The sequence below is a fragment of the Hemiscyllium ocellatum genome, chromosome 4, assembly GCF_020745735.1.
Source record: "Hemiscyllium ocellatum isolate sHemOce1 chromosome 4, sHemOce1.pat.X.cur, whole genome shotgun sequence".
Taxonomy (NCBI): domain Eukaryota; kingdom Metazoa; phylum Chordata; class Chondrichthyes; order Orectolobiformes; family Hemiscylliidae; genus Hemiscyllium; species Hemiscyllium ocellatum.
In genome coordinates, this window is record NC_083404.1 from 16,456,611 (window position 1) to 16,481,792 (window position 25,182).

The 25,182-nt window shown below is 43.3% G+C and overlaps 1 protein-coding gene across 3 annotated transcripts in view; it reads right to left on the reverse strand.

The window, feature by feature from the left end:
- Nucleotides 1–22,473: 22,473 nt before the first annotated feature.
- The window catches only part of LOC132815304 (adenosine deaminase-like), a 63,599-nt gene continuing 60,890 nt past the window's right edge, over nucleotides 22,474–25,182 (reverse strand). For all 3 annotated transcript variants that reach the window (XM_060824151.1, XM_060824150.1, XM_060824149.1), the window contains one exon: nucleotides 22,474–23,917. In XM_060824151.1, coding sequence (XP_060680134.1) covers nucleotides 23,813–23,917 — 105 coding nt within the window. In that variant the 3' untranslated portion in view covers nucleotides 22,474–23,812. The remainder of the gene's footprint in view (nucleotides 23,918–25,182) is intronic.

Consider the following 25,182-nt stretch of genomic DNA (forward strand, 5'->3'; position numbering starts at 1 on the left):
ACAGGCCTAAATTCTCAAATCTCTCTTCACAGGACAAAAATCTCAAAGCAAAATAGTCCATAAGGAACTCTAATCATAATGTGGAAGAACACAACTTTCAGTTTGGAGTGAGTTGGTTTTAAAATGTTCCCAATGCCATGATTTGCCACTGATCTTTTCCACATTGTATGTTTTTCCTTTCAAGGATACTTAACTACTGTGATTAAGCAAATGGACAGTTAAAGCTTCTTTAAACGTGTAAAAAGGAAGAGAGAGACTTATAATGAACACAGAGCCTTTAGAGAATGAGGACTATAAACATAACATTGGGGAACCAGCAAATTGCAGGGGAGCAGCATCAGTCTTCATGATAAAGAACATTATACCATTCCAAAAGCTAAATAATCAAGGGACAAAAGGAGGATAGGAAATAAATACCATAGCCATCACTCGAGAAACCAATGGAACTAAAGTCTGATATGTACCCTGGAACTGATGGGCTGTATCCTAGAAATTTCCCCTTCTATTGATATAAAGCTAACAAGTCTGTAGCTCTCTGTTTCCTTTCTCCCTCCCTTAATTAAGTGAGTGATGTTTGCTACCTTTCTTGCCTAATGACTGTGACAGCCTGTAATAACATGAGATTTACACTTTTGTAGGTGAGCAGAATGCTCATCATTGCTATATACAGAGCATGGTAAACAAGGTCATCTTACTGAGAGCCCTAAAGATCCCAAACTCCAGTTTCATACGATTTCATATCAACATGCACTTATGTTGCTCACCTGAATTGTAATGGACAATGAAGAAAGTTACCTCAGAGTACAACGGGATCTTGATCAGGTGGGCCAATAGGCAGATGGAGTTTAATTTAGATAAATGTGAGGTGCTGCATTTTGGAAGGGTAAATCAGGGCAGGACTTATACACTTAATGGTAAGGTCCTGGGGAGTGTTGCTGAACACAGAGAGCTTGGAGTGCAGGTTCATAGCTCCTTGAAGATGGAGTCATAGGTAAATAGAATAGTGAAGAGGGCATTTAGTATGCTTGCCTTTATTGGTCAGTACATTGAGTATAGGAGTTGGGAGGTCATGTTGCATCTGTGCAGGACATTGGTTAGACCACTATTGGAACACTGTGTGCAATTCTGGTCTCCCTGCAACAGGAAGGATGTTATAAAATTTGAAAGGGTTCAGAATAGATTTAGAAAGATGCCTACCGCCCCATCCCCAGCCCTCATTTCTGGAACTCCGACCACAATGCCGTTCTTTTTCTTCTGGCTGACAGGCAAAAGCTCAAGCAGGAGACCCCCCCTCACGGACACAGGCCCAGTGCTGGTCGGAGGAGGCAGAAGATCAACTCTGGTGCTGTCTGGAATTGGCTGATTGGACCATGTTTAAACAGTCCACAGGTACCTTGGACAAGTACGCCACCAATGTCACAGACTTTATCAGCAAGTATGTAGCAGACTGCATACCAAGGAAGTCCATCTGGGTGTTCCCAAAAGGAAACCCTGAACGAATCAGGACATACCGAACCTGTTAAAAACCAGGCATGAGGCCTTCAGATTAGAAGACCCACTCAAATATAAGGAATCCAAGTATGACCTTCACAGAGCCATTAAGACAGCCAAGGACCAATACCGATCCAAACTAGAGACCCAGACAGACACCCAGCGATTATGGCAAGGACTGAATAACATCACGGGTTCTAAAAAGAGACAGTGCAAGATAGCAGATGATGACACATCCCTCCCAGATCATCTCAACACCTTCTATACTCGCTTTGAGCAGAATTTTGGCAGAGAGGTAACACCGATTATGACAAGTCCTAACAAACCTATCCCAACAGTCACTGCATCAGACGTCAGATCAATTTTCCTTTGTGTGAATCCAAGGAAACTGATGGGACCAGACAGAGTACCAGGCCGTGCATTCAGAGCACGCAAAAATCAACTGGCAGAGTTCTTCTCAGACATCTTCAACCTCTCCCTGCAGCAGGCCACTATCTCTGCCTATTTCATGATGGCCAGCATCATCACTGTACCTAAGAAGGCTCATGCAGCATGTCTCAATGACTACCGCCCAGTGGCCCTAACTTCAGTGGTAATGAAGTGCTTTGAAAAGTTGGTCATGGCATTAGTCAACTCCAGCCTTCCCACTACTCTTGACCCACTCCAATTTGCCTATCGGACTAACAGATCCACGTCAGATGCCATATCACTTGCCCTTCACTCCTCCTTAGAACATCTTGACACCAAGAACAGCTATGTAAGAATCCTACTCATTGACTACAGTTCAGCCTTCAACACTATTATCCCCTCAAGACTGATTTCTAAACTTAGTAATCTTGGAATAAGCCCCACTCTCTGCAACTGGATCCTCAGTTTCCTGACCCGCAGGCCACAATCAATGAAGATTGGGGACAACTAAGGGCAGCACGGTGGCCCAGTGGTTAGCACTGCTGCCTCACAGTGCCAGAGACCCGGGTTCGATTCCAGCCTCGGGCGACTATCTGTGTGGAGTTTGCACATTCTCCCCGTGTCTGCGCGGGTTTCCTCCAGGTGCTCCGCTTTCCTCCCACAGTCCAAAGATGTGCAGGTCAGGTGAATTGGCCATTCTAAATTGCCCATAGTGTCAGGTGCATTAGTCAGAGGGAAGTGGGTCTGGGTGGGTTGCTGTTCGGAGGGTCGGTGTGGACTTGTTGGGCCAAAGGGCCTGTTTCCACACTGTCGGGAATCTAATCTAATCTGATCTAATATTTCATCCTCACTAACGTTCAACACTGGAGCCCCCCAGGGGTGCATACTCAGTCCCCTACTGTACTCGCTGTATACCCATCACTGTGTCACTAAATACCAGACAAATGCCATTTATAAGTTTGCTGATGACACCATCATAGTCTAGGGTGTAGGTTTGCTCACTGAGCTGTAGCTTTGATATCCAGAATTTCATTACCTGGCTAGGTAACATCATCAGTGGCGACCTCCAAGTGAAGCGAAGCTGTTGTCTCCTGCTTTCTATTTATATCTTTCTCCTGGATGGGGTTCCTGGGGTTTGTGGTGATGTCATTTCCTGTTCATTTTCTGAGGAGTTAATAGATGGTATCTAGATCTATGTGCTTGTTTATGGCATTGTGGTTGGAGTGCCAGGCCTCTAGAAATTCTCTGGCATGTCTTTGCTTAGCCTGTCCCAGGCTCAGCTCAGTGAGCAAACCTACACCCTGAACCTCAACCTGAGCTACAAACCTTCACAAACCTTGCAAAAACCATCATAGTCAGTCGAAACTCAGGTGATGATGAAGCAGACTACAAATAGGAAGTGGAAGATCTGGAAAAATGGTGCACTGAGAACAACCTAGCTCTCAATGCTGGCAAAACCAAGGAACTCATTATTGACTTTCGGCGGAATGTTACTCATGTCCCCCTACACATTAACAGCACAGAGTTGGAATGAATGGCGAATGTCAAGCTCCTGGGAGTAGTCATCAACAACAAGCTTTCTTGGACTCTTCATGTGAACACACTGGTTACAAAGGCCCAACGATGTCTCTTCTTCCTCAGGTAGCTGGGGAAGTTTGGCATGATGGTGAATACCCTTGCCAACCTTTATCGGTGCTCCATCGAGAGCATTCTGTCCGGAAGTATCACTACCTGTTATTGCAACTGTCCCGTTCAAGATCGGAGACAGTTACAGAGAGTGCTGAACTTGGCCCGTACAATCCCATCTATAGAATCCATCTACTAGGCCCGTTGTCAAGAAAAGGCCGCCAGCATTCTCAAAGATCCATCCCACCCCGGCACTGCTCTTCTACAACCTCTACCCTCGAGAAGAAGGTACAGAAGCCTGAACATGTGCACCAGCTGGTTTTGAAACAGTTTCTACCCTACTGTTGCGAGAATACTGAATGGGCTCAAAAACTCCGAGCAATTGCCTTTTCCTGTGTTTTGGTTTTTGCCACTGTTTGCCTGTTATTTACTTAGCTGCGCTATTTAACAATGTGATCAGCCTGTATTGCTGGCAAGACAAAGCTTTTCACTGTGCTTTGGTAGACAGGACTATAAATTCAATTCAATTCAATGTTGCCAGGGTTGGAGGGTTTGAGCTAAGGGGAAAGGTCAAACAGACTTGGCCTATTTTCCCTGGAGCATCAGAGGATGAGGGGTGAGCTTATAGATGTTTATAGAATAATGAGGGCATGGATAGAGTAAATAAACAAGTTCTTTTCCACAGTGTGGGTGAGTTCAAAACTAGAGGGCACATGCTTAAGATGAGAGGGGAAAGATTTAAAAGGGACCTGAGGGGCAACCTTTTCATGCAGCGTGTATGGGATGAGCTGCCAGAAGAGGTGGTGGAGGCTGGTACAATTACAACATTGCTGAAAATGTGTTGCTGGTTAAAGCACAGCAGGTCAGGCAGCATCCAAGGAATAGGAAATTCGACGTTTCGGGCATAAGCCCTTCATCAGGAATTGGGAGGAAGAGAGCTTCTTCAAGGAAGGCATCCTTGCAAGAGGATTCGCAGTAGGTTAAAATCTTCGGGTAAAAAATGAGGTCTGCAGATGCTGGAGATCACAGTTGAAAATGTGTTGCTGGTTAAAGCACAGCAGGTTAGGCAGCATCCAAGGAACAGGAAATTCGACGTTTCGGGCATAAGCCCTTCATCAGGAATCTGATTCCTGATGAAGGGCTTATGCCCGAAACGTCGAATTTCCTATTCCTTGGATGCTGCCTAACCTGCTGTGCTTTAACCAGCAACACAATTTCAACAATTACAACATTGTAAAGGCATACATATAAGAAGAAATTTGAGAGATATGAGTAAATGCTGGCAAATGGGACTGGATTAATTTAGTGTATCTAGTTAGCATGGACGAGTTGGACTGAAGAGTCTGTTTCTGTGCTGGATATCCCTCTGACTCCTTGACTACATTCTCCCCCACGGAATTCCAAAAAGTGTTCACCCTGGTCTCACAGGCCTCACCAACCAACACAACCCCCCTCCTCCAAAACTGCTTGCTACCCTGACAGTCCACCCCACCCGACTGTGCTCACCATATTCCCTGGGCAGTGCTCACCAACCACCCCCCTCCCCCAGCAGTGCTCAACAACATTTTCCCCTCCCCATCCCCCTTCTCAAAGGCAGTGTTCACCAACCACCACCATCATCCAGCCATCCCCAGGCATTGCACAACCACCTCTACCCCCCCACTCCCCCCCACCCCTGGGCAATTCTCAACCACCCGTCTTATCCCACCCGGGCAGTGCTCCACCACCACCATCACCCACCCCTCCCCTTCCCCTGCACCCCCCCCCCGCCCAGTAATGCGCAACAACCACGCCTACCCCCTACCCCCTACCCCCGGTCAGTGCTGAACAACTCCTCCCCCTTCCCCTCCCCCCTGGGCAATGCTCAACAAACACCCCTCCTCCTCTCCCTCCCTCAGGCAATACTCAACACCACCTGTCCGGCCCATCTAGGCAATGCTCAACCATCCCTCCCCCTCCTTTTCCCCACTGGGCAGTGCTTGACAACCCCTCCCCCCGCCCAAACCACCACAAAGCTCACCAACCACCCCCACCCCACACCCACACCCACAGGTAGTGCTCATCAACCCTTCAGGCAGTGGTCTCCAAGCACCCCTATTGTTGGACACCATCCACCACCATTACAGAATCATTCTGTTGTAAAAGAGGTCATTCGGCCCATTGTGTCTGCATTAGCTGCGTGAGCATCTTGCCCTTGGTGCCAATTTCTTACTTCTTCCCCATAACCCTTGCACTTTGTTTCTACTTAAATAATGGCATCCTGAATGCCTCAGTTGAATTAATCTCCACCACACTTTACAGCAGTGATACCAAATCCTGACTACACACAAAATTTTCTCAATTTTATTTTATCTTTTACAAATCATGTAAAAACTATGCATTCCAGTTCTCCATCCATTTATGAGTGGCAAGTGTTTCTCCCTATCTATTCTGTCTAGACCTTCCACTATTGTGTCTGTCAGATTTCTCTGCCAGAGAAAACAGTCCCAATTTACACAATCTTTCCTCATAACTGTAACATTACATTCCTAGAACCATTCTTGTAAACTCAGACAGGACTCACTTCCTGGACAGTGCTCACCCTCCAACACTCTTCACTCCACCTGACAGTGTTCGACACACCCCTGTCCCCCATCAAAAGTTTCAATCCTCTCCCACACCCCACCATCATTGCTTCTGCTTGCCCAATGTACTGACTGTATTCTCCACTCTAGTCTGAGACAGAGCTCAATCCTGATAGTGCTCACCTACCTAACCTCCCACAACATGGCCCAATCCCAAAGATTACTCAATCCCTGACAGTGCCCACAATCCTGAATCATTTGCTGTTCCCAAATAATAATAAGTTTTGCTAAGGCCTCTCTTTTACTTAACTGTCTGAGGTATTCTTCCCTTTCCCAAGCCTCTCTTATCTACAAAAAATAGTTTGCAGAATTCAGCAACAAATATTGAAGAGGTCTTTTGGCTTGGTGCAGTCTGCTGTTACAATTTGGTCAATATTTATGTTTGGCCAAGTTATCCCGAATTTACATTCTGACACTTGAGAGAGATGGATAAGTTCATGCTTGAGGATGACACTGGACCCCTAACAGAGATGCGCCTCAACAATCTTGGCAATCTGTCGGAACTCAGATTAAGAGGCCACATACCATTTGAGCCCTGAGATTTGAAACAATGACAGATTGAGTCTGTATGATGGCAGGCATAGATCTCATGGTCTCCATCTGAGTATCCGCCATAATACTGAGACAGTAGGTGGCTTACAGCCATTCTGCAGTGGAAGCTGAGATATTGTTTAAAATGCACTCATGGTGTCAATCACCATTTTAACACGGGAACGGATGATTCTGATGTCTTCCTGCCATATTGAAGCTTGACTCCTCCCTCTTGACTTGAAAGGGTTTTAAATGAGCTATGAAAATCCCAATACGTGCTAGATCTATACCTATAAAAAGCATTTGGCAAAGTTCTACGTGAAAGGTTATTAATTGTGTTTAAAGCTTTGAGGATGCAGTTAAGTCTTGGGAATGGATAATATAAGAAAATGCTGCATTGTGGGAAATAACAGCTACTTGTGAGAGATTCTTTACCAGAGTGCAGAGGTTCTGACCAGGTTGGATCGGTTGTTTTAACCCTACCAGGCTAATTTACCTCGTGATAGGGGCCAAATGTGAAGTCATCAACATTTCAGTTGATACAAAATTAGTAGAGACAGTGGATTCAGAGGAGATAAATCTAAAATCCCCAAAGGTAAGTGGGCAAATAATGAGAGATTGCATTTGGAACATCCAAGAATAAGTATAAAGCTGAAAAAGGGAAAGGGAAACGGGCATCAAAATAGCTAAACTTAAAGTAAGATCTGTGCCTCAACTTTTAAAAGCTCAACCTATTGCACACAGCACAAATAGAATACTGAACATTGCTGCCAAAACAGTATGTTTCAATGTCTGAGAACTTAATAGTGTTATATTCAAGCCAAACCTTGTGTATTTGTCAGAGCCCATCATTTACAGTGACAGAGACATGAGACACATACTTGAGTGATAAAGATGATACAGAAAAGAGACACAAAACTGATTTATGAGAACCATGGAGAAAGTCACCTCTTACAGTATCTTCATGTCATTAAGTTGTGAATGCATTAACGCCATTTCATTATCAACAGATGTGACTTTCACATGATCATGTTCACAGGACACATAGCTCTCATCATTCCATTCACACACATGCAAAGAAATCTTTAATGGGGTACACATTAAATTAAGGTATGAGAAGGGCCAATCTAGAACATTACTTCATCTTAAAAGAAAATGTGTAACTGAAGTAAAGTTTTGATATCACTGGACAAGCAATCAGGAAATTAAGAACTAATATTGTTACATGTTGAAACAAATTCAGTAAAACCAGCACGTGCTAGATTGGCAGAATAAAAGCAATAATGTTTTGAAAACCCACATGATTTACTCATGTTCTTTGTGAAAGTCAACTTCCACCTACCAATCCAGTACATAGCTTGGTCCTTATATGTTGTATCATGAAGAATTCTGAAGTTGGTGTAGAAGGCAAAATCATTAGCACTATAATCTTAGAGCAATTGTGAATGGGCCACAAGTTCATATATTTCAAAATGTAAGGCAAGGACATAAATTCTAACAAGTCAACACCTTTATTATTGTAATAAAGAAGATCTTCAAAGAGTAATGGCTTCTCAGAGAAAGTGGTGAAGATAGCATTCTCCACTGAATATCTCAATAGAAGGGTCACTCCTTGGAGTATCCTCATTTCATTAACTTTCAAACACATTAATGAAATTTCATTAACAACAGACATTGCTTCCACATGATCATGTTTAGAGGACATAAAGCTTTAATAGTTCCATTCAGATCATTGAATGCCTGAGACATATATGTGTTTTTGATTTAATCGCATGGAGCTCTCAGGTACATGCCCTGACAAACTGGCATTCACAGCTTTTTTGGCAGCAGACTGTATTCCATGAAAGAAGCAGATTGTCCTGAAGCTCTTTGTCATGTAGACCTCCACTAGCTTTGCTCCAATGCAGGCTGCACTAACCATCCATGGGATACACAAGTGTAGGTACTAAATTCCTCCAATTAATCTACCACAGTGACTGTGCAAGTATTTGGTGCCCTGCAAACATCTGTTTAAATGATTCTCAACTCAAAGACTCGCATTGTGATGCATTTTTAATTATTTTACCTGTGCTGACACTTGCAACCTATTGCATACATTTAAATTCCACAGCAATTTATAATTCCTGCCCTCAAAACTCCAGGGACTATCATCAAGAGCTAATCCTAAAAGACTCCAGACAGTCCTTTTTGACAGAGGTTTTGCCTGATCTGTAAAGATTTGGCTGCATTCTTCAACTATTTGTTCCCAGAATCATGACAGACAAGATTCCCTCCAGTCCTGCTTTTTTATACTTTTAAATGGGAGTAGCACTGACGTGTATAAGAATTTATTCTGCACATCATTTAGAATGCATAATAAGATCATTATGGTGAAATTGTTCTAATGCATATTTTAACTCATTCCAAAGAGAAAAAGAAGAGGCTGTGACTCACTGAACTCAGTGAGTGATAACATTTAAATATATTGTTTGCTAGTGTAATTGAAAGATTTCCATGCACCACTCTGCGAATAAACAACACTGAAAATGCTGGAGGTTTGAAATAAACTGCAGCTCCCAGGAATGTTTGTACTGCTGCTGAACTATAGATATTAGACTTCATTTGCAGAAAACACTTGCGATGTTATGCATCGCTAGGTCTTTCATTAAAAAAAAATACTCTTTGAGACTCCTGTCAAAAATTTCTTGATTTCCTGCTGGCACATTTTCGTCGCAATCCTCATGGTTTTTCAGAGCTTTATGAAACAAACTGAGATCTTCACTTTCTGTTTAAGTCAGTGTTAAAATTATTGAATATAATTGCGTTAGATTAGATTCCCTACAGTGTGGAAACAGGCCATTTGGCCCAACTAGTCCACACCAACCCTCCGAAGAGTAATCTACCCAAACCCATTCCCCTGTATTTACCCCTGACTAATGGACATAACACTATGGGCAAGTTAGCATGGCCAATTCACCTGACCTGCATGTCTTTGGACTATGGGAGGAAACCAGAGCACCTGAAGGAAACCCACGGAGACACGGGGAGAGTGTGCAAACTCCACACAGACAGTGGCCTGAGGCAGGAATCAAACCCGGGTCCTGGCGCTGTGAGGTAGCAGTGCTAACCACTGAGCCACAGTGCCGCCCCTAATATGGTGATGATTTTTTTTAAAAAAAGAGTCAACCAATAAAAACAAAAAGATCAAACACTCACCAGGTCTGGCAGAATTTGTGAAAAGAAAAGCAATATAAATGGACTGGTTTTTCAGGACACTTAAGCTCAAGGAGCTTAAGTGGAGGCAAAACCAGAGGGAAACACCAGCCAAGACCAGGCCCCTAAGTCCTGGGTTCCTTCCAGCACCTCATATTTTCACGAGCATTGGAAAGAAGATTCCAGGTTCTTATTGTTTGATAGCTGCTGACCATTTTAGATCCCCTGTGATTTTCATTGACATTGCCACATTGAGGAGAGCCTCCCAATTTATATCAACAGTGATCGCAAGAGTTTCTCGCTTTGTCAGAAAAGTCTTAGAATCCCTTCAGTGCAGAAGTGGGCCATTTGGCCAACCATCTGAAGAGCACCCCACCCAGTTCACACATCCCTGGACAATTCAGCACAGCCAATCCACCTAACTTTGGAACCTGGAGCACCCAGAGGGAGAATGTGCAAACCCCACACAGGCAGTTATTCCCCAAGGGTGGAACTGAACCTGGGTCCCTGGTGCTGGGAGGAAGCAATGTTAACCACTGAGCCATTATGCTGCCCTAGCTATGAAACGTCTCAGTCTGAGGTGTATCTATCAGCGTCAGAGTTGGCAGGTTTTTAGATGCAAAATATAACTAGTTTTCTGACCTAATCAAAGGATTAATACTTCTTTCAAATGGTTCTTCAACAATAGGATTATTTTGAGAGACTTAATGTTACTCCAGGAGTGTAGTTCTTTTCAAATGGCTTAGTCAACTAATATTTTCTTTCATTTTGATACATCTGTGGGCATTTGAAAGGATTGCAGTGTATTTTAATAGGGTTAGAAATAAACACTTCATGGCTGAAGGCAGGTAAGTGAGCCTGGAGATGAGGGATAAAGATGGATATTGCCAAATTAGGGAAGGTGTCCAAAGGTTGATCTACAATGCTTTGTTAATTGTTTTGAGTCATACTTTTCTCAATCACAGAAACCAATCTTCAAAACCAAACCACATCAGCACAAGCTCACCTCTATCTCTGGGCCACTTCCACCTCTGGCCTGCCTTCTGAAGTAGTGGGTCAACAATCACACCACCTGACTCAACACAAAGTAGGGTGTAGGTCTCTGTCAGAATGGAGAGTGAATTGAATGGTTGGAAAAATTTCTGATTCCCAATTCCTGTGTCGATCAGAAAAAATCTGGGCCAGTGTTTCAGGCTCAGTTTGAAGAAGTTAGAGATGTATCAGACTTTAATCGAGTGAAGAGGAAGTTGGGAAAGGATCAAAAGGGAAGGCAAGAGCGGTTCAGGTGCAACACTAAAAAGTGAGTGATAATGGGTCAAGTAGAAAATAAACGATGTATCAGGAGAAGTGATGAGTGGCAGAACCATTAACAACTGCTAGCAAAAAGCAAGAAGAGAAAAGCAAGCAAAGAGAAAGATGTAAAAAAGGGATTGATTATAACCCCAAATTGTTCAATTCAATGTTGAGTTTGGAAGATTGCAGCTTGTCCAATCAAACAAAGTGTTTGTTGCATTTTATTGGAAAGCTGCAGACTAAAGCAGTGAGAATGACAGCAAGGGTGAAGATTTAAAACGACAGGTAACCAAACACTTGGGGTAACAGGTGGTTACCCGTTTGAAATCACCTTAAATAGGACTGATGAAATGCTTATTTTTACCATTCATTACCATGCTGATCTGTAATAAAGTGTGCTCCAGCTCTTTCTTTGCCAGGGAGCCTGGAGGCAATAAAAAGAATGTTGGTGAGGGGGTCAAGGTAGAAGCACAGCCCATACTTGGCAATACCCATCACAAGCCAAGTCTGAACACCCCCACCCCCCAACAGATGCAGGGGAGCAACCTTTGGTAGGGCACACCAGGCTCCAAACCCAAAGGATATCCACCAAAGAGAAATCTCATTAATCAAGGGAGAAACTGATCAGCCAGGGGTGAAACTGATCAGTTAAGAAAGAAATTGAACATCCAGAAGAGAAACTGATCAGTAAAAGGATAACCTGATCAATAAGGGGAGAAAGTGATCAGTCTGTTTCATGTTCTGTTGAAGCCACGGTGGGGGAGGGAGGGGGGTTGAGATGTCACAGGAAGAGGCACAGTGCAGATTTGTAGTTACATTGGGTATATTACATAATGTTAGCAAGCTAAGCTTCCATTTCATTTTTGAGTCACTTAAATGTCATAAGGGGACAATTTGTTCATGTACCATCGCTGACACCAGCCCCACTCATTCTGGCTGGCATCACCAATGGTAAAGTGAACATCATTGTTTTCTTTCCAAAGTAAGTCAGTCACTGTTTTGTACAATTTGGAGCTGCTTGCAAGATCCTGCAAATGACTTCAACAGGTTCTGGAAGAATCCAGAGAAAGACAGATTGCGGACAGTGATGATTTTGGCAATTCTAAAGCGTAGGCACCAGAACCACCTGCAGCAGGTGTCTTGTTCCAGCACATTGCAAAGGTCTGTCATTGGATCGAACACAAGATCCTGGGCCTCTCAAACACTTTGGCAAGGGGTTTTATCCTTTGCTATACACCGTGTTGTAGATATAGCATCCCATAGGCTACATTTCTCTGCTTAGCATCTCCTCTCTCTCTTCTAGAGCTGCGGCATTCCAAAGGACAAACAGTGTGCCACCCCTACTGGTTCTCTTCCTGCTGATCAGGTGTACCTTAGAACTCTGTGGGAAGCTAGAGAAGTGATTGCTGGGCCTCTTGCTGAGATATCTGTATCATTGATGGTGAGGTGCCGGGAGACTGGAAGTTGGCTAACTTGGTGCCACTGTTTAAGAAGAGCGGTAAAGACAAGCCAGGGAAATATAGACCAGTGAGCCTGACCTCGGTGGTGGGCAAGTTGTTGGAGAGAATCCTGAGGGACAGGATGTACATGTATTTGGAAAGGCAAGGACTGATTCGGGATAGTCAACATGGCTTTGTGCGTGGGAAATTATGTCTCACAAACTTGACTGAGTTTTTTGAAGAAGTAACAAAGGAAATTGATGAGGACAGAGCAGTAGATGTGATCTATATGGACTTTAGTAAGGCGTTCAACAAGGTTCCCCATGGGAGACTGATTAGCAAGGTTAGATCTCACAGAAGACAGGGAGAACTAGCCATTTGGATACAGAACTGGCTCAAAGGTAGAAGATAGAGGGTGGTGGTTGAGGGTTGTTTTTCAGACTGGAGGCCTATGACCAGTGGAGTACCCCAAGGATCAGTGCTGGGTCCTCTACTTTTTGTCATTTACATAAATGATTTGGATGTGAGCATAAGAGGTACAGTTAGTAAGTTTGCAGATGACAACAAAATTGGAGGTCCAGTGGACAACGAAGAGGGTTACCTCAGAATACAACAGGATTTGGACCAGATGGGCCAATGGACTGAGAAGTGCCAGATGGAGTTTCATTCAGATAAATGCGAGGTGCTGCATTTTGGGAAAGCAAATCTTCGCAGGACTTATACACTTGATGGTAAGGACCTGGGGAGTGTTGCTGAACAACACTCTCTCGACGGAGCAGGTAAGGGCTGTTTGGCAGCGTCTCTTTGTAGTCGCGGTTAAGTTTCTTTTTAACGGTTTAAATGTAAAAGATTTTTTAAAAGCGTGGAGTGGACCCGGAAGCTGGTGTAGCACAAGCTTACCTGGGTAGGTTTTCCCAATAAAAGCACGCAGCTCCAAGGCCTAGGCCTCACTCTCTCGGTGGAGCAGGTAAGGGCTGTTTGGCAGTGTCTCTTTGTAGTCGCGATTAAGTTTTTTTTTAATGGTTTAAATTTAAAAGATTTTTAAAAGCGCGGAGCGGACCCGGAAGCTGGTGTAGCGCAAGCTTGCCTGGGTAGGTTTTCCCAATAAAGGCGCACAGGAGAGGAACCTGAGGCACTACAGGGATAGTGCCTCCCACCCACCCTCCTCCTCTAACCTAATAATAAGACCCGTTGTGGTAAGCAGTTAAGTGCTGCATTTTGCTTGTTTTATTCTGTAGACCTAGTTTTTTTAAAAGGTTACTTTTAGAGGGATGGCAGCGAAGGCAGTGCAATGTTCCTCTTGAAACATGTTTGAGGTGAGGGATGCCATATTCGTCCCTGCTGATTACACTTGCAGGAAGTGCACCCATCTCCAGCTCCTCCAAGACCGTGTTAGGGAACTGGAGATGGAGTTGGATGAACTTAGGATCATTCGGGAGGCAGAGGAGGTCATAGATCAGAGCTTCAGGGAAGTAGTAACTCCACAGATTGCAGACAGATGGGTGACAGTGAGGGAGACTGGGAGGAAGCAGCCAGTGCAGGGACCCCCTGGTCGTTCCCTCAAGAACAAGTATACCGTTTTGGATACTTATGGAGGGGATCAACTTACCAGGGGTAAGCAATGGGGTTCAGGCCTCTGGCACGGAGCCTGTCCCCATTGCTCAGAAGGGAAGGGTAGAGAAGAGCAGAGCAATAGTTATTGGGGACTCGATAGTTCGGGGCACAGATAGGTGGTTTTGTGGGGGCGAGAGAGACTCACGATTGGTATGTTGCCTCCCAGGTGGAAGGGTACGTGACGTCTCTGATTGTGTTTTCCAGGTCCTTAAGGGGGAGGGGAGCAGCCCGAAGTCGTGGTCCACATTGGCACCAACGACATAGGTAGGAAGAGGGATGAGGATGTTAGACAGGCTTTCAGGGAGCTAGGTTGGAAGCTCAGAGCTAGAACGAACAGAGTTGTTGTCTCTGGTTTGTTACCCGTGCCACGTGATAGAGAGTAGAGGTATAGGAAGAGAGAACAGTTAAATGTGTGGCTACAGGGATGGTGCAGGAGGGAGGGATTCCGGTTTCTGGATAACTGGGGTTCTTTCTAGCGAAGGTGGGACCTCTATAAACAGGATGGTCTACACCTGAACCTGAGGGGCACCAGTATCCTTGGGGGGAGGTTTGCTAGTGCTCTTTGGGAGGGTTTAAACTAACTCTGCAGGGGCATGGGAACCTGGACTGTAGCTTTAGGGTACAGGACCTTGAGTGTAGGGAGGTTAGGAACATGGCATCAATCTCGAAGGAGGGTGCCTGAAAACAGGAAGGTGGCTTGAAGTGTGTATACTTCAATGCCAGAAGTATACGAAATAAGAAAGGTGAACTTGCAGCGTGGGTTGGTACCTGGGATTTCGATGTTGTGGCTATTACGGAGACATGGGTAGAACAGGAACAGGAATGGCTGTTGCAGGTTCCAGGGTTTAAATGTTTTAGTAGGTCAGAGGTGGGGGTAAAAGAGGGTAAGATGTGGCATTGCCTGTCAAGGATAATATTACAGTGGTGGAAAGGACGATGGATGAAGACTCGCCATCTGAGGTAGTTTGGGCTGAGATTAGAAATAGGAAAGGTGAGGTCACCCTGTTAGGAGTTTTCTACAGGCCTCCTAATAGTCCTAGAGACGTAGAAGAAAGGATTGTGAGGATGATTCAGGAGAAGAGTGAAAGTAATAGGGTGGTTATTATGGGGGACTTTAACTTTCCAGATATTGACTGGGAAAGCTATAGCTTGAGTACGTTAGATGGGTCAGTGTTTGTCCAATGTGTGCAGGAGGGTTTCCTGACACAATATGTAGACAGGCCAACAAGAGGTGAGGCCATACTGGATTTGGTTCTGGGTAACGAACCAGGCCACGTGTTAGAATTGGAGGTAGGTGAGCACTTTGGGGACAGTGACCACAATTCAGTGACTTTTATTCTAGTGATGGAGAGGGATAAGTGTGCACTGCAGGGCAAGAGTTATAGCTGGGGGAAGGGAAATTATGATGCGGTGAGGCATGACTTAGGATGCGTGGCTTGGAAAAGTAGGCTTCAAGGGAAGGGCACAATCAATATGTGGAGCTTTTTCAAGGAGCAGCTATTGAGTGTCCTTGATAAGTATGTACCTGTCAGGCAGGGAGGAAAGGGTCGTGTGAGGGAGCCGTGGTTTAATGAGGAATTGGAATCCCTTCTTAAAGGGAAGAGGGTGGCCTATGTAAAGATGAGGCGTGAAGGTTCAATTGATTTTTTTTTTAGATTAGACTTACAGTGTGGAAACAGGCCCTTCGGCCCAACAAGTCCACACCGACCCGCCGAAGCGCAACCCACCCATACCCCTACATTTACCCCTTACCTAACACTACGGGCAATTTAGCTTGGCCAATTCACCTGACCCGCACATCTTTGGACTGTGGGAGGAAACCGGAGCACCCGGAGGAAACCCACGCAGACACGGGGAGAACGTGCAAACTCCACACAGATCAGTCGCCTGAGTCGGGAATTGAACCCGGGTCTACAGGCGCTGTGAGGCAGCAGTGCTAACCACTGTGCCACCGTGCCAGGAAGGATCTAAAGAGAGAGCTAAGAGCAGCAAGGAGGGGACATGAAAAATCATTGGTTGGTATGATTAGGGAAATCCCAAAGGCTTTCTATAGGTATGTCCGGAATAAAAGAATGACTAGGGTAGGAATAGGTCCAGTCAAGGATAGTAGTGGGAAGTTGTGCGTGGAGGCTGAAGAGATTGGAGAGACACTGAATGAATACTTTTCGTCAGTATTCACCCAGGAACAGGACATTGTTGCCGATGTGAATATTGAGTCACAATTAATTAGAATGGATGGCTTTGAGATATGTATGGAAGAGGTGTTGGAAATTCTGGAAAGGGTGAAAATAGATAAGTCCCCTGGGCCTGATGGCATTTATTCTAGGGTTCTCTGGGAAGCAAGGTAGGAGATTGCAGAGCCATTGGCCTCGATTTTTATGTCCTCGTCTGCAGGAATAGTGCCAGAAGACTGGAGGATAGCAAATGTGGTTCCCTTGTTCAAGAAGGGGAGTAGGGATAACCCTAGTAACTATAGGCCGGTGAGTCTCACTTCTGTTGTGAGCAAAGTCTTAGAGAGAATTGTAAGGGATAGGATTTATGAACATCTGGATAGGAATAATGTGATCAAGGATAGTCAGCATGGTTTTGTGAAGGGCAGGTTGTGCCTCACAAACCTTATTGAATTCTTTCAGAAGGTGACTAAGGAGGTGGATGAGGGTAAAGCAGTGGATGTGGTGTATATGGATTTTAGTAAGGTGTTTGATAAGGTTCCCCATGGTAGGCTACTGCAAAAAATACGGAGATATGGCATTGAGGGTGCATTAGAGGTTTGGATTAGGATTTGGCTGGCTGGAAGAAGACAGAGGGTAGTAGTTGATGGTAAAGGTTCATCTTGGAGTGCAGTTACTAGCAGTGTTCCGCAAGGATCCGTTTTGGGACCATTGCTGTTTGTCATTTTTATAAATGACCTGGAGGAGGGGCTAGAAGGTTGGGTGAGCAAGTTTGCGGATGATACGAAAGTTGGTGGAGTTGATGACAGTGAGGAAGGATGTGGCAGGTTACAGCGGGATATAGATAAGCTGCAGAGCTGGGGAGAAAGGTGGCAAATGGAGTTCAATGTAGGTAAGTGTGAAGTGATTCATTTTGGTAAGAGTAACAAGAAGATGGAGTGCTGGGCTAATGGTCGGATACTTGATAATGTGGATGAGCAGAGAGATCTTGGTGTCCATGTACACAGATCTCTGAAAGTTGCCACCCAGGTAAATAGTGCTGTGAAGAAGGCATATGGCGTACTGGCTTTTATTGCGTACTGAGTTCCAGAGTCCTGAAGTCATGTTGCAGTTGTATAAGACTTTGGTGCAGCCACATCTGGAGTATTGTGTGCAGTTTTGGTCACCATACTATATGAAGGATGTGGAGGCACTGGAATGGGTGCAGAGGAGGTTTACCAGGATGTTGCCTGGTAGGGTAGGAAGATCGTATGAGGAAAGGCTGAGGCACTTGGGCTGTTTTCATTGGAGAAGAAAAGGTTTAGGGGTGACCTGATGGAGGTGTACAAGATGATTAAGGGTTTAGATAGGGTTGACCATGAGAACCTTTTTCCATGTATGGAGTCAGATATTACGAGGGGGCATAGCTTTAGATTAAGGGGTGGTAGGTATAGGACAGATGTTAGGGGTAGATTCTTTACTCAGCGAGTCGTGAGTTCATGGAATGCCCTGCCAGTAGCAGTGGTGGACTCTCCCTCTTTATGGGCATTTAAACGGGCATTGGATAGGCATATGGAGGATAGTGGGCTAGTGTAGGTTAGGTGAGCTTGGATCGGCGCAATATCGAGGGCCAAAGAGCCTGTACTGCACTGTATTTTTCTATGTTCTATGTTCTACAGACACCTTGGAGTGGAGGTTCATAGCTCCTTGAAAGTGGAGTCGCAGGTAGATAGGATAGTAAAGAAGGTGATTGGTATGCTTTCCTTTATTGGTCAGAGTATTGAGTACAGGAGTTGGGAGGTCATGCTGCGACTGTACAAGACATTGGTTAGGCCACTGTTGGAATATTGCATGCAATTCTGGTCTCCTTCCTATTGGAAAGGTGTTGTGAAACTTGAAAGGGTTCAGAAAAGATTTACAAGGATGTTGCCAGGGTTAGAGGATCTGAACTACAGGGAGAGGCTGAACAGGCTGGGGCTGTTTTCCCTGGAGCGTCGGAGGCTGAGGGGTGACTTTACAGAGGTTTACAAAATTATGAGGGGCATGGATAGGATAAATAGACAAAGTCTTTTCCCTGGGCTGGGGGAGTCCAGAACTAGAGGGCATAGGTTTAGGGTGAGAGGCAAAAGATTTGAAAGAGACCTAAGGGGCAACCTTTTCACGCAGAGGGTGGTACGTGTATGGAATGAGCTGCCAGAGGATGTGTTGGAGGCTGGTACAATTGCAACATTTAAGAGGCATTTGGATGGGTATATGAATAAGAAGGGTTTGGATGGATATGGACCGGGTGCTGGCAGGTGGGACTAGATTGGGTTGGGATAACTGGTTGGCATGGACCGAAGGGTCTGTTTCCATGTGTACATCTCTATGACTCTTATGCTGCCTTTGCAATCTTAGTCTTCATCTGATGTCCAAAAAGAAATAAAATGAGCAGCACTTCAAAGTAGGGGAAGTAACCTCTCCCAGAGGAAAAAAGTTAAAAAAAAACTTGAGTACAGAAGCTGTGAACATAGCCTTTCACACAAATCCGATCATTGTACACCAGCTCTAAGACATTTATCGGCACATTTCCCTACTCCTATCATGGCTGCAGCACTCTCAAAATGTTCTTGCCTTTTTAATTGATGCGTTCGAAGAAGCCTAGGGAATTGGTTCAGTCGCAGTTAAATTCCAAACACAATGTTAATAACACACAAACGGAATGGTTAACATTTTGAAATTGACAACTCTCTTTCCCAAGGGAGTGACTCACGTGTAGCTTAATGGGTTGCATTTAAATGCAGATGTTGATCGATTGGAGCCAGTTTCCAAATGCGCAGTCAATTTCTGGCCCAGTTCACTCCCAAAACTGCATAGCTGCTTGATAAAGTTAAACCTATGTAAAGTGCTTTTAAATGTTCTGACAGAAACTGTTATAGAGTCAGAGAGGCATAGTGTCATACAGCACAGAAACAGACCCTTCGGTCTATGCTGACCAAGTTTCCCAAACTAAACTAATCCCACTTGCCAATGTTCAACCCATATCCCGCTGAATCTTTCCCATTCACCTACCCGTCCAATGTCTTTTAAATATTACAACTGTACCTGAATCTACCATTTCCTCTGGCAGTTCTTACCACACATGAACCATCCTCTGGGTACAAAGATTGCCCTTCAGGTCACCTTTAAATATTTCTCCTCTCATCTTGAGAATATATCCTCTAGTTTTGAATTCTCCCACCCTAGGGAAAAGGCCTTTTCTATTCACTTTATCTAAGACCCTCATGATTTTATTCACCTCTGTAAGGTCAACCTTCAACCTCCTACTCTCCAGTGAAAAAGTTCCCAGCCTATCCACCCTCTCTTTATAAATCAGACCCTCCATTCCTGGTAAGATCCTGGTAAATCTCTTCAAAACCCTTTCCAATTTAATGATATCTTTCCTCTAGCAGGGTGGCCAGAAAAGTACACAGTTGAAAAGTGGTCTCACCATCATCCTGTACAACCTCAACAAAACATGCCAACTCCTACACTCAATAATCTGAGCAATGAAGGCAAGCATGCAAATGTCTTCTTAACCATCATATCCACCTGTGATGCAACTTTCGAAGAACCATGTACCTGAACCACCAGGTCTCTCTGTTCAACAACAATACCCAGGGCAAAAGTGAGGACTGCAGATGCTGGAGCTCAGCGTCTAGATCAGCATGGTGCTGGAAAAGCACAGTAGGTCAGGCAACATCCGAGGAGGAGGAAAATTGATGTTTCGGGCAAAGCCCTTCATCCCGATCTCATCTAAATACTACCCAGGGCACTACCATTAACAGTATAAATTCTGCCCTTAGGCATTTTACCAAAATGCAAAACCTCACATTTATCTAAATTAAACTCCATCGGCCATTCCTCAGCTATTTAGCCCAACTGAAGGTTTCTTTGTAACCTTAAATAACTTTTTTTACTGTCCACTATACCACTGATATTAAATGAAACCTCGCTTCTTTCTTATGGTACCTTGTCCATGGTTTTGGTGTAGTTCTGCTGATGTCAGGATTAAACCGATGTGCAAAATGGGACTGGCTCAGCAATGTTGCTGGAGGCCACCTCCCAACTGGTAAGAGCTCTCCCAGCGGTTTCATTGGTAAACTCCAGTCAGCTGAGAGGTAGTTCAGCAATCAGTGAGCTTCCAGCAGCAGTGGGTTAGTACGTTAATTCCCCCAATTTTAAATGTTCACCCATCCCATTCCTCAGGATGAATTGGGTTCAGATCAGGGACAATTGCCTCACTATGTACTCTGCTGAAATCTTTCCTACTTTGATTATTTCTCAGGTGCTGTATTCTCTGTTAATGGTTCAATTTTTCATGTCTTCAGAACAGTAACTTCTAATGGTCCAGGGCTTAATCTAGTTTATCTTCATTGTATTCTTTCCATGTTGCTAATATTCATTCTATTATGGAGTTCTTGATACTGAACTGTGCCCTAACCACTATCCATGATGTGAAGAATTTATGTTATATTCTGTACATAAATATCCTTTGTCTTTATTATTCAGTTGCACTCCCATCTACATGGGGGAGTACTTGTGTTCCTCCCATTTATTAAATATTTCCTATTAGGTAAATACCTTTTTTCACATTCTTGACAAAAATGTATGTTCCATATTTCTTTGCTTTGCATTGCTTTTACTACCTTCGATCCCACATGTCCCATTCCTTGAAATCCAGTTTACTGGCCTTATTTGGATTAGGTATATTAATATGGGCGATACGCACTCTAGCAACCCCTGGCCCACCAAAAGAACACTTTGTTCTGTCTGCAACTGACACACTCCACTTAAAGCTATCTGGAGAAAACTGACTTCTCACCTGAAATATAAAGCATATATGACAACTTCAGTGCAAAGTCCTAAGCAACCTAATGTTACAAGACCTGTGACAGGGAGGGTTCCATATACAAATGCAAAATTCTTCAGCCTTACACCAATGTATTGATTGCAGAAAAAAGGTCAATTTTTGATGACATGGCATAACAACCATCAAACCAAATTGTTTTCAAGCCAACATATTTCTTCATACCATGCAAGAGACATTTGAAGAATAAGTCAATATTGCAATGGAACAAGTTTGTCTGAGGACATCTGCCTGTGGACATACAATGTCATCCAGTCCAGATGCCATTGACGGAGAAGAAGAAAGAACCTAACTTCCCTAAATATTCCCGCCATTACATCAATGTGAGAGTCTTCAGTAGCTCAGGCACAGAAACAGAAACTGCTGTAAAAGCTTAGCAGATCCGGCAGCATCTGTGAAGAGAAATCAGACTTAACATTTCGCGTCCAGTGACCTCTCTGAGGAACTGCCAGAGCTTTTCTGGCAATGTCTATTTTTGTTTCTGATTTAGAGCATCTGCAGTTCTTTCAGTTTTATATAGTCAGGCTGCCAATTCAATTACAATTCTGATTGAATGAAAGCCAGAAGGAAAAAGATGCTAGCCAGCTTACCTTGGAATGCTTTTAAATATTGTCATTGACTTTGCTTACTCACCTATAGTCACCAATGCACCAAGTTAAAGATGGGAAAGATTAGGAGAGATGAGGACAAATGCACAGGAAATGTTGCAAAAAGAAGTAACTCAATTCAGAATGATTAACATTTATATCTAATGACATGAGCAGAACATTTGGCATGGGGTATTGTGTGAGGGCTTTTGAACCCTGGAGCAATCTTGTGACAATATTAGGAAGCTGCTCCCCAGGGGCAGAAATAGTATGGACTGAGTTAGTGAGGTTGAACAAGGAGGATCTATAGAGTTCATGGAAAAGAAACTTATTGATTAGAGCTTTGTATAAATGAGATTACTCTGTGTAGTTGTCTAAAGTAGTAATATGCAATAAACAGAGTTCTAAACAAGTCTAATCACGGTGGCTGTACTTGAGATGGTCTCCTAAACCAGTCTGTCTTGAACCAAGCTCTCTGATATGGGCATAAAACCACAGGACAAAGGAATTTCTAAAGGAAATGACACATGATGCAAATGTGATAGATGACATTAATTAATGCTTCATAACACATTTTTAAAATTCTAACTATTTTGTTCTTAATGATGAATTGGACTTCAGAAGCTCAAGTTTAATCATTTTCAGTAAATTTTAATGAAGCATTTTCCATTAAAGTTCAGGTCAATAAAGTTGTAAAGTACAGTTTAAAGTATTATTCAGCTTTTCAAATGTTTCAAGCAATTACCCAGGTTAAATAACAAAATATCATAGAGCTAGCACATTTTACAAAATAGAATACCAGACTTTTTTTCAGACAATTGTTTGATACTGAGAGTTCCATCAGTCAAATCCTATTGCTATATAATTGTATCTCTAAATTTATCCCAAGCACAAGAAGTGATAGATACTGGAGACTGAGATAATTCCAGTTTGGAACTCATTCCTGGAAGCCCACATAGTGCATACTTCTCAAACACGAAGCAATCTATCCCTCAAAAAATTTAAAGAAGTCGCGGCACGGTGGCACAGTGGTTAGCACTGTTGCCTCAGTGTCAGAGACCCGGTTCAATTTTTGCCTCAGGTGACTGACTGTGTGGAGTTTGCACATTCTCCCCGTGTCTGCGTGGGTTTGCTCTGGTTTCTTCCCACAGTCTAAAAATATGCGGGTTAGGTGAATTGGCTGTGCTAAATTGCCCATAGTGTTAGGTGAAGGGGTCTGGGTGGGTGGCGGGTCGGTGTGGACTTGTTGGGCTGAAGGGCCTGTTTCTTCAATGTAAGTAATCTAATCTAACCAGTGACTTTGTGATCTCTGCATACATGTACCATCAAGAATTGGGCCATCAATTCTGCAGGGCTTTGATGAAAGTTGATACTTAGCAATACAAGTAAACATTGTGGTGTACCATTAAAATATTCTGATCACCTACCCATGTCTGCTCTTTTGAACCTAAATACTGCTTTTAGATTAAAACGTGAGCGATATCTATTGTGATACACAGCAATTACAAAGGCACCACTCAAACCACACTTACCTTTTCAGACGAGGGCTTGTACCTCACAATTTACTGCTTATGAAATTTCATTTGCCTTAACTTCTGGAATATCTGTCACTGCTTTCAACCCTTCTTTCTGGCCACATACTAGCTCAGCTTTGATTAAGAAAATTTGGGGTTCAGTATGATCCAACTTGAACTGTTGTTGAGGTGAAAGATTCCAGCCATGTACAGATGACAACTTAATTGCTACTAATTTCAAGGAACCACTTTGGAATCATCTTCTGTATGTTCTATCATTTCTTCATCTATAATTGTTCATTTGTTTACTCGTGCCAATGCACATAGTAGACAAGTTGCATTCATACAAACAGATCCGCTACAAATGGGAGCTGTGGTTAAAGTTAAGTGGAAATTGTGTTGGCATTCAATAATTATTTGGTGCTCATTAACACTGCACGTTATTTAATAATTGTTTAGTAACATAAATCTTGTGCCATTCCATATTTTCTCTTCAGGTAATTAAGAAGGTTTTCTTTCTCTTTTGGACAAAGGAAACTAGAACTGGCTGCATTGAGATTCTGCAAAACAAAAATGAAATAATTAACTCTTTGAACTGGTGCATATATAAACAGAGAGCCACCAGTATGTGTACATATATTATATTTTATATATATATATATATATATACACGTGTGTGTGTGTGTGACATATAGACATATGGCTAGTTCAGTTCAGTTTCAGGTTGGTAGTAACTCCCAGAATGTTGATAGGGAGAAGGTGGGGAATGTAGCTCAATGATGGCAATGCTAGTGAATATCAAGAGGTGATGGTTAGATTCTGTCTTGGAGATGGCCATTACCTGGTATTTATATGGCACGAATGTCACCTGCAACTAGTAACTCCAAATCTGGATATTGTCCAGATCTTGCTGCACTTGGTAGACTTTTAGTATGTGAGGAGTCTTGAATAATGCTGAACATTGTGGAATCATCATTGCCCATTCACACTACTGACCTTATAATGGAGGGATAGTTGTTGATGAAGCAGCTGAAGATGGTTGGACCTATGATAGCCCTCTGAGAAAGAACTCTAGCAGTGATGCCCCAGAGCTGAGATGACTGACCTCAACTACCATAGCCATCTTCCTTTGTACCAGACATAATTCTAACCAGAGGAGAGTTTTCCCTGGGATTCCAGTTTTGCTGGGGTTCCATATTGCAACACTCAGTCAAATGTGATGTTGATGTCAAGGGTAGTCACTCGGTTGAACTTGTGTTGACTGTTGAACTTTTAACTTTATTCCTTTATTTTTCTAGTTTAAACTAAGAGGGATTTTAATGTTAACTATTACCTTATTTCTTTATTTTTTCTACCTATTCTATAAAGGTCTGTAATACTTAACATTTTAACTTTGCTTTTTTTATTATTTGTACCAGGATTTTTTTGTAGCTAGGTATCTCTATACCTAAGATGGTGCCGTGCATGGTGACATTAGACATTTTTCACGACATTTCTGTACCTGAGTACATGTGACAATAAAATCTAAACCTAAATCTCTCCTGTGAATTTAGTTTGTTTTGTCCACATTTGAAACAAGACTGTAATGAGGTCAAGACCTGAGTGGCCACATGATAAACCACGTAATGAGTGGCCAAAGGGAAAAGCTCTCAATAGAATTCCCCATGATATGTAACCTTTGAGTGCATTCTTCTCCTTGTTTTATTTTAAAACATTGCTAACAATCAATGCTAACTGCATGTCTGATTTTTGTTGATCTAATGAAACCCCACAGGTATCTCTCACTGTCTCTCTTTGTTAAAGAATAGCAATGGTTTTACAGCGT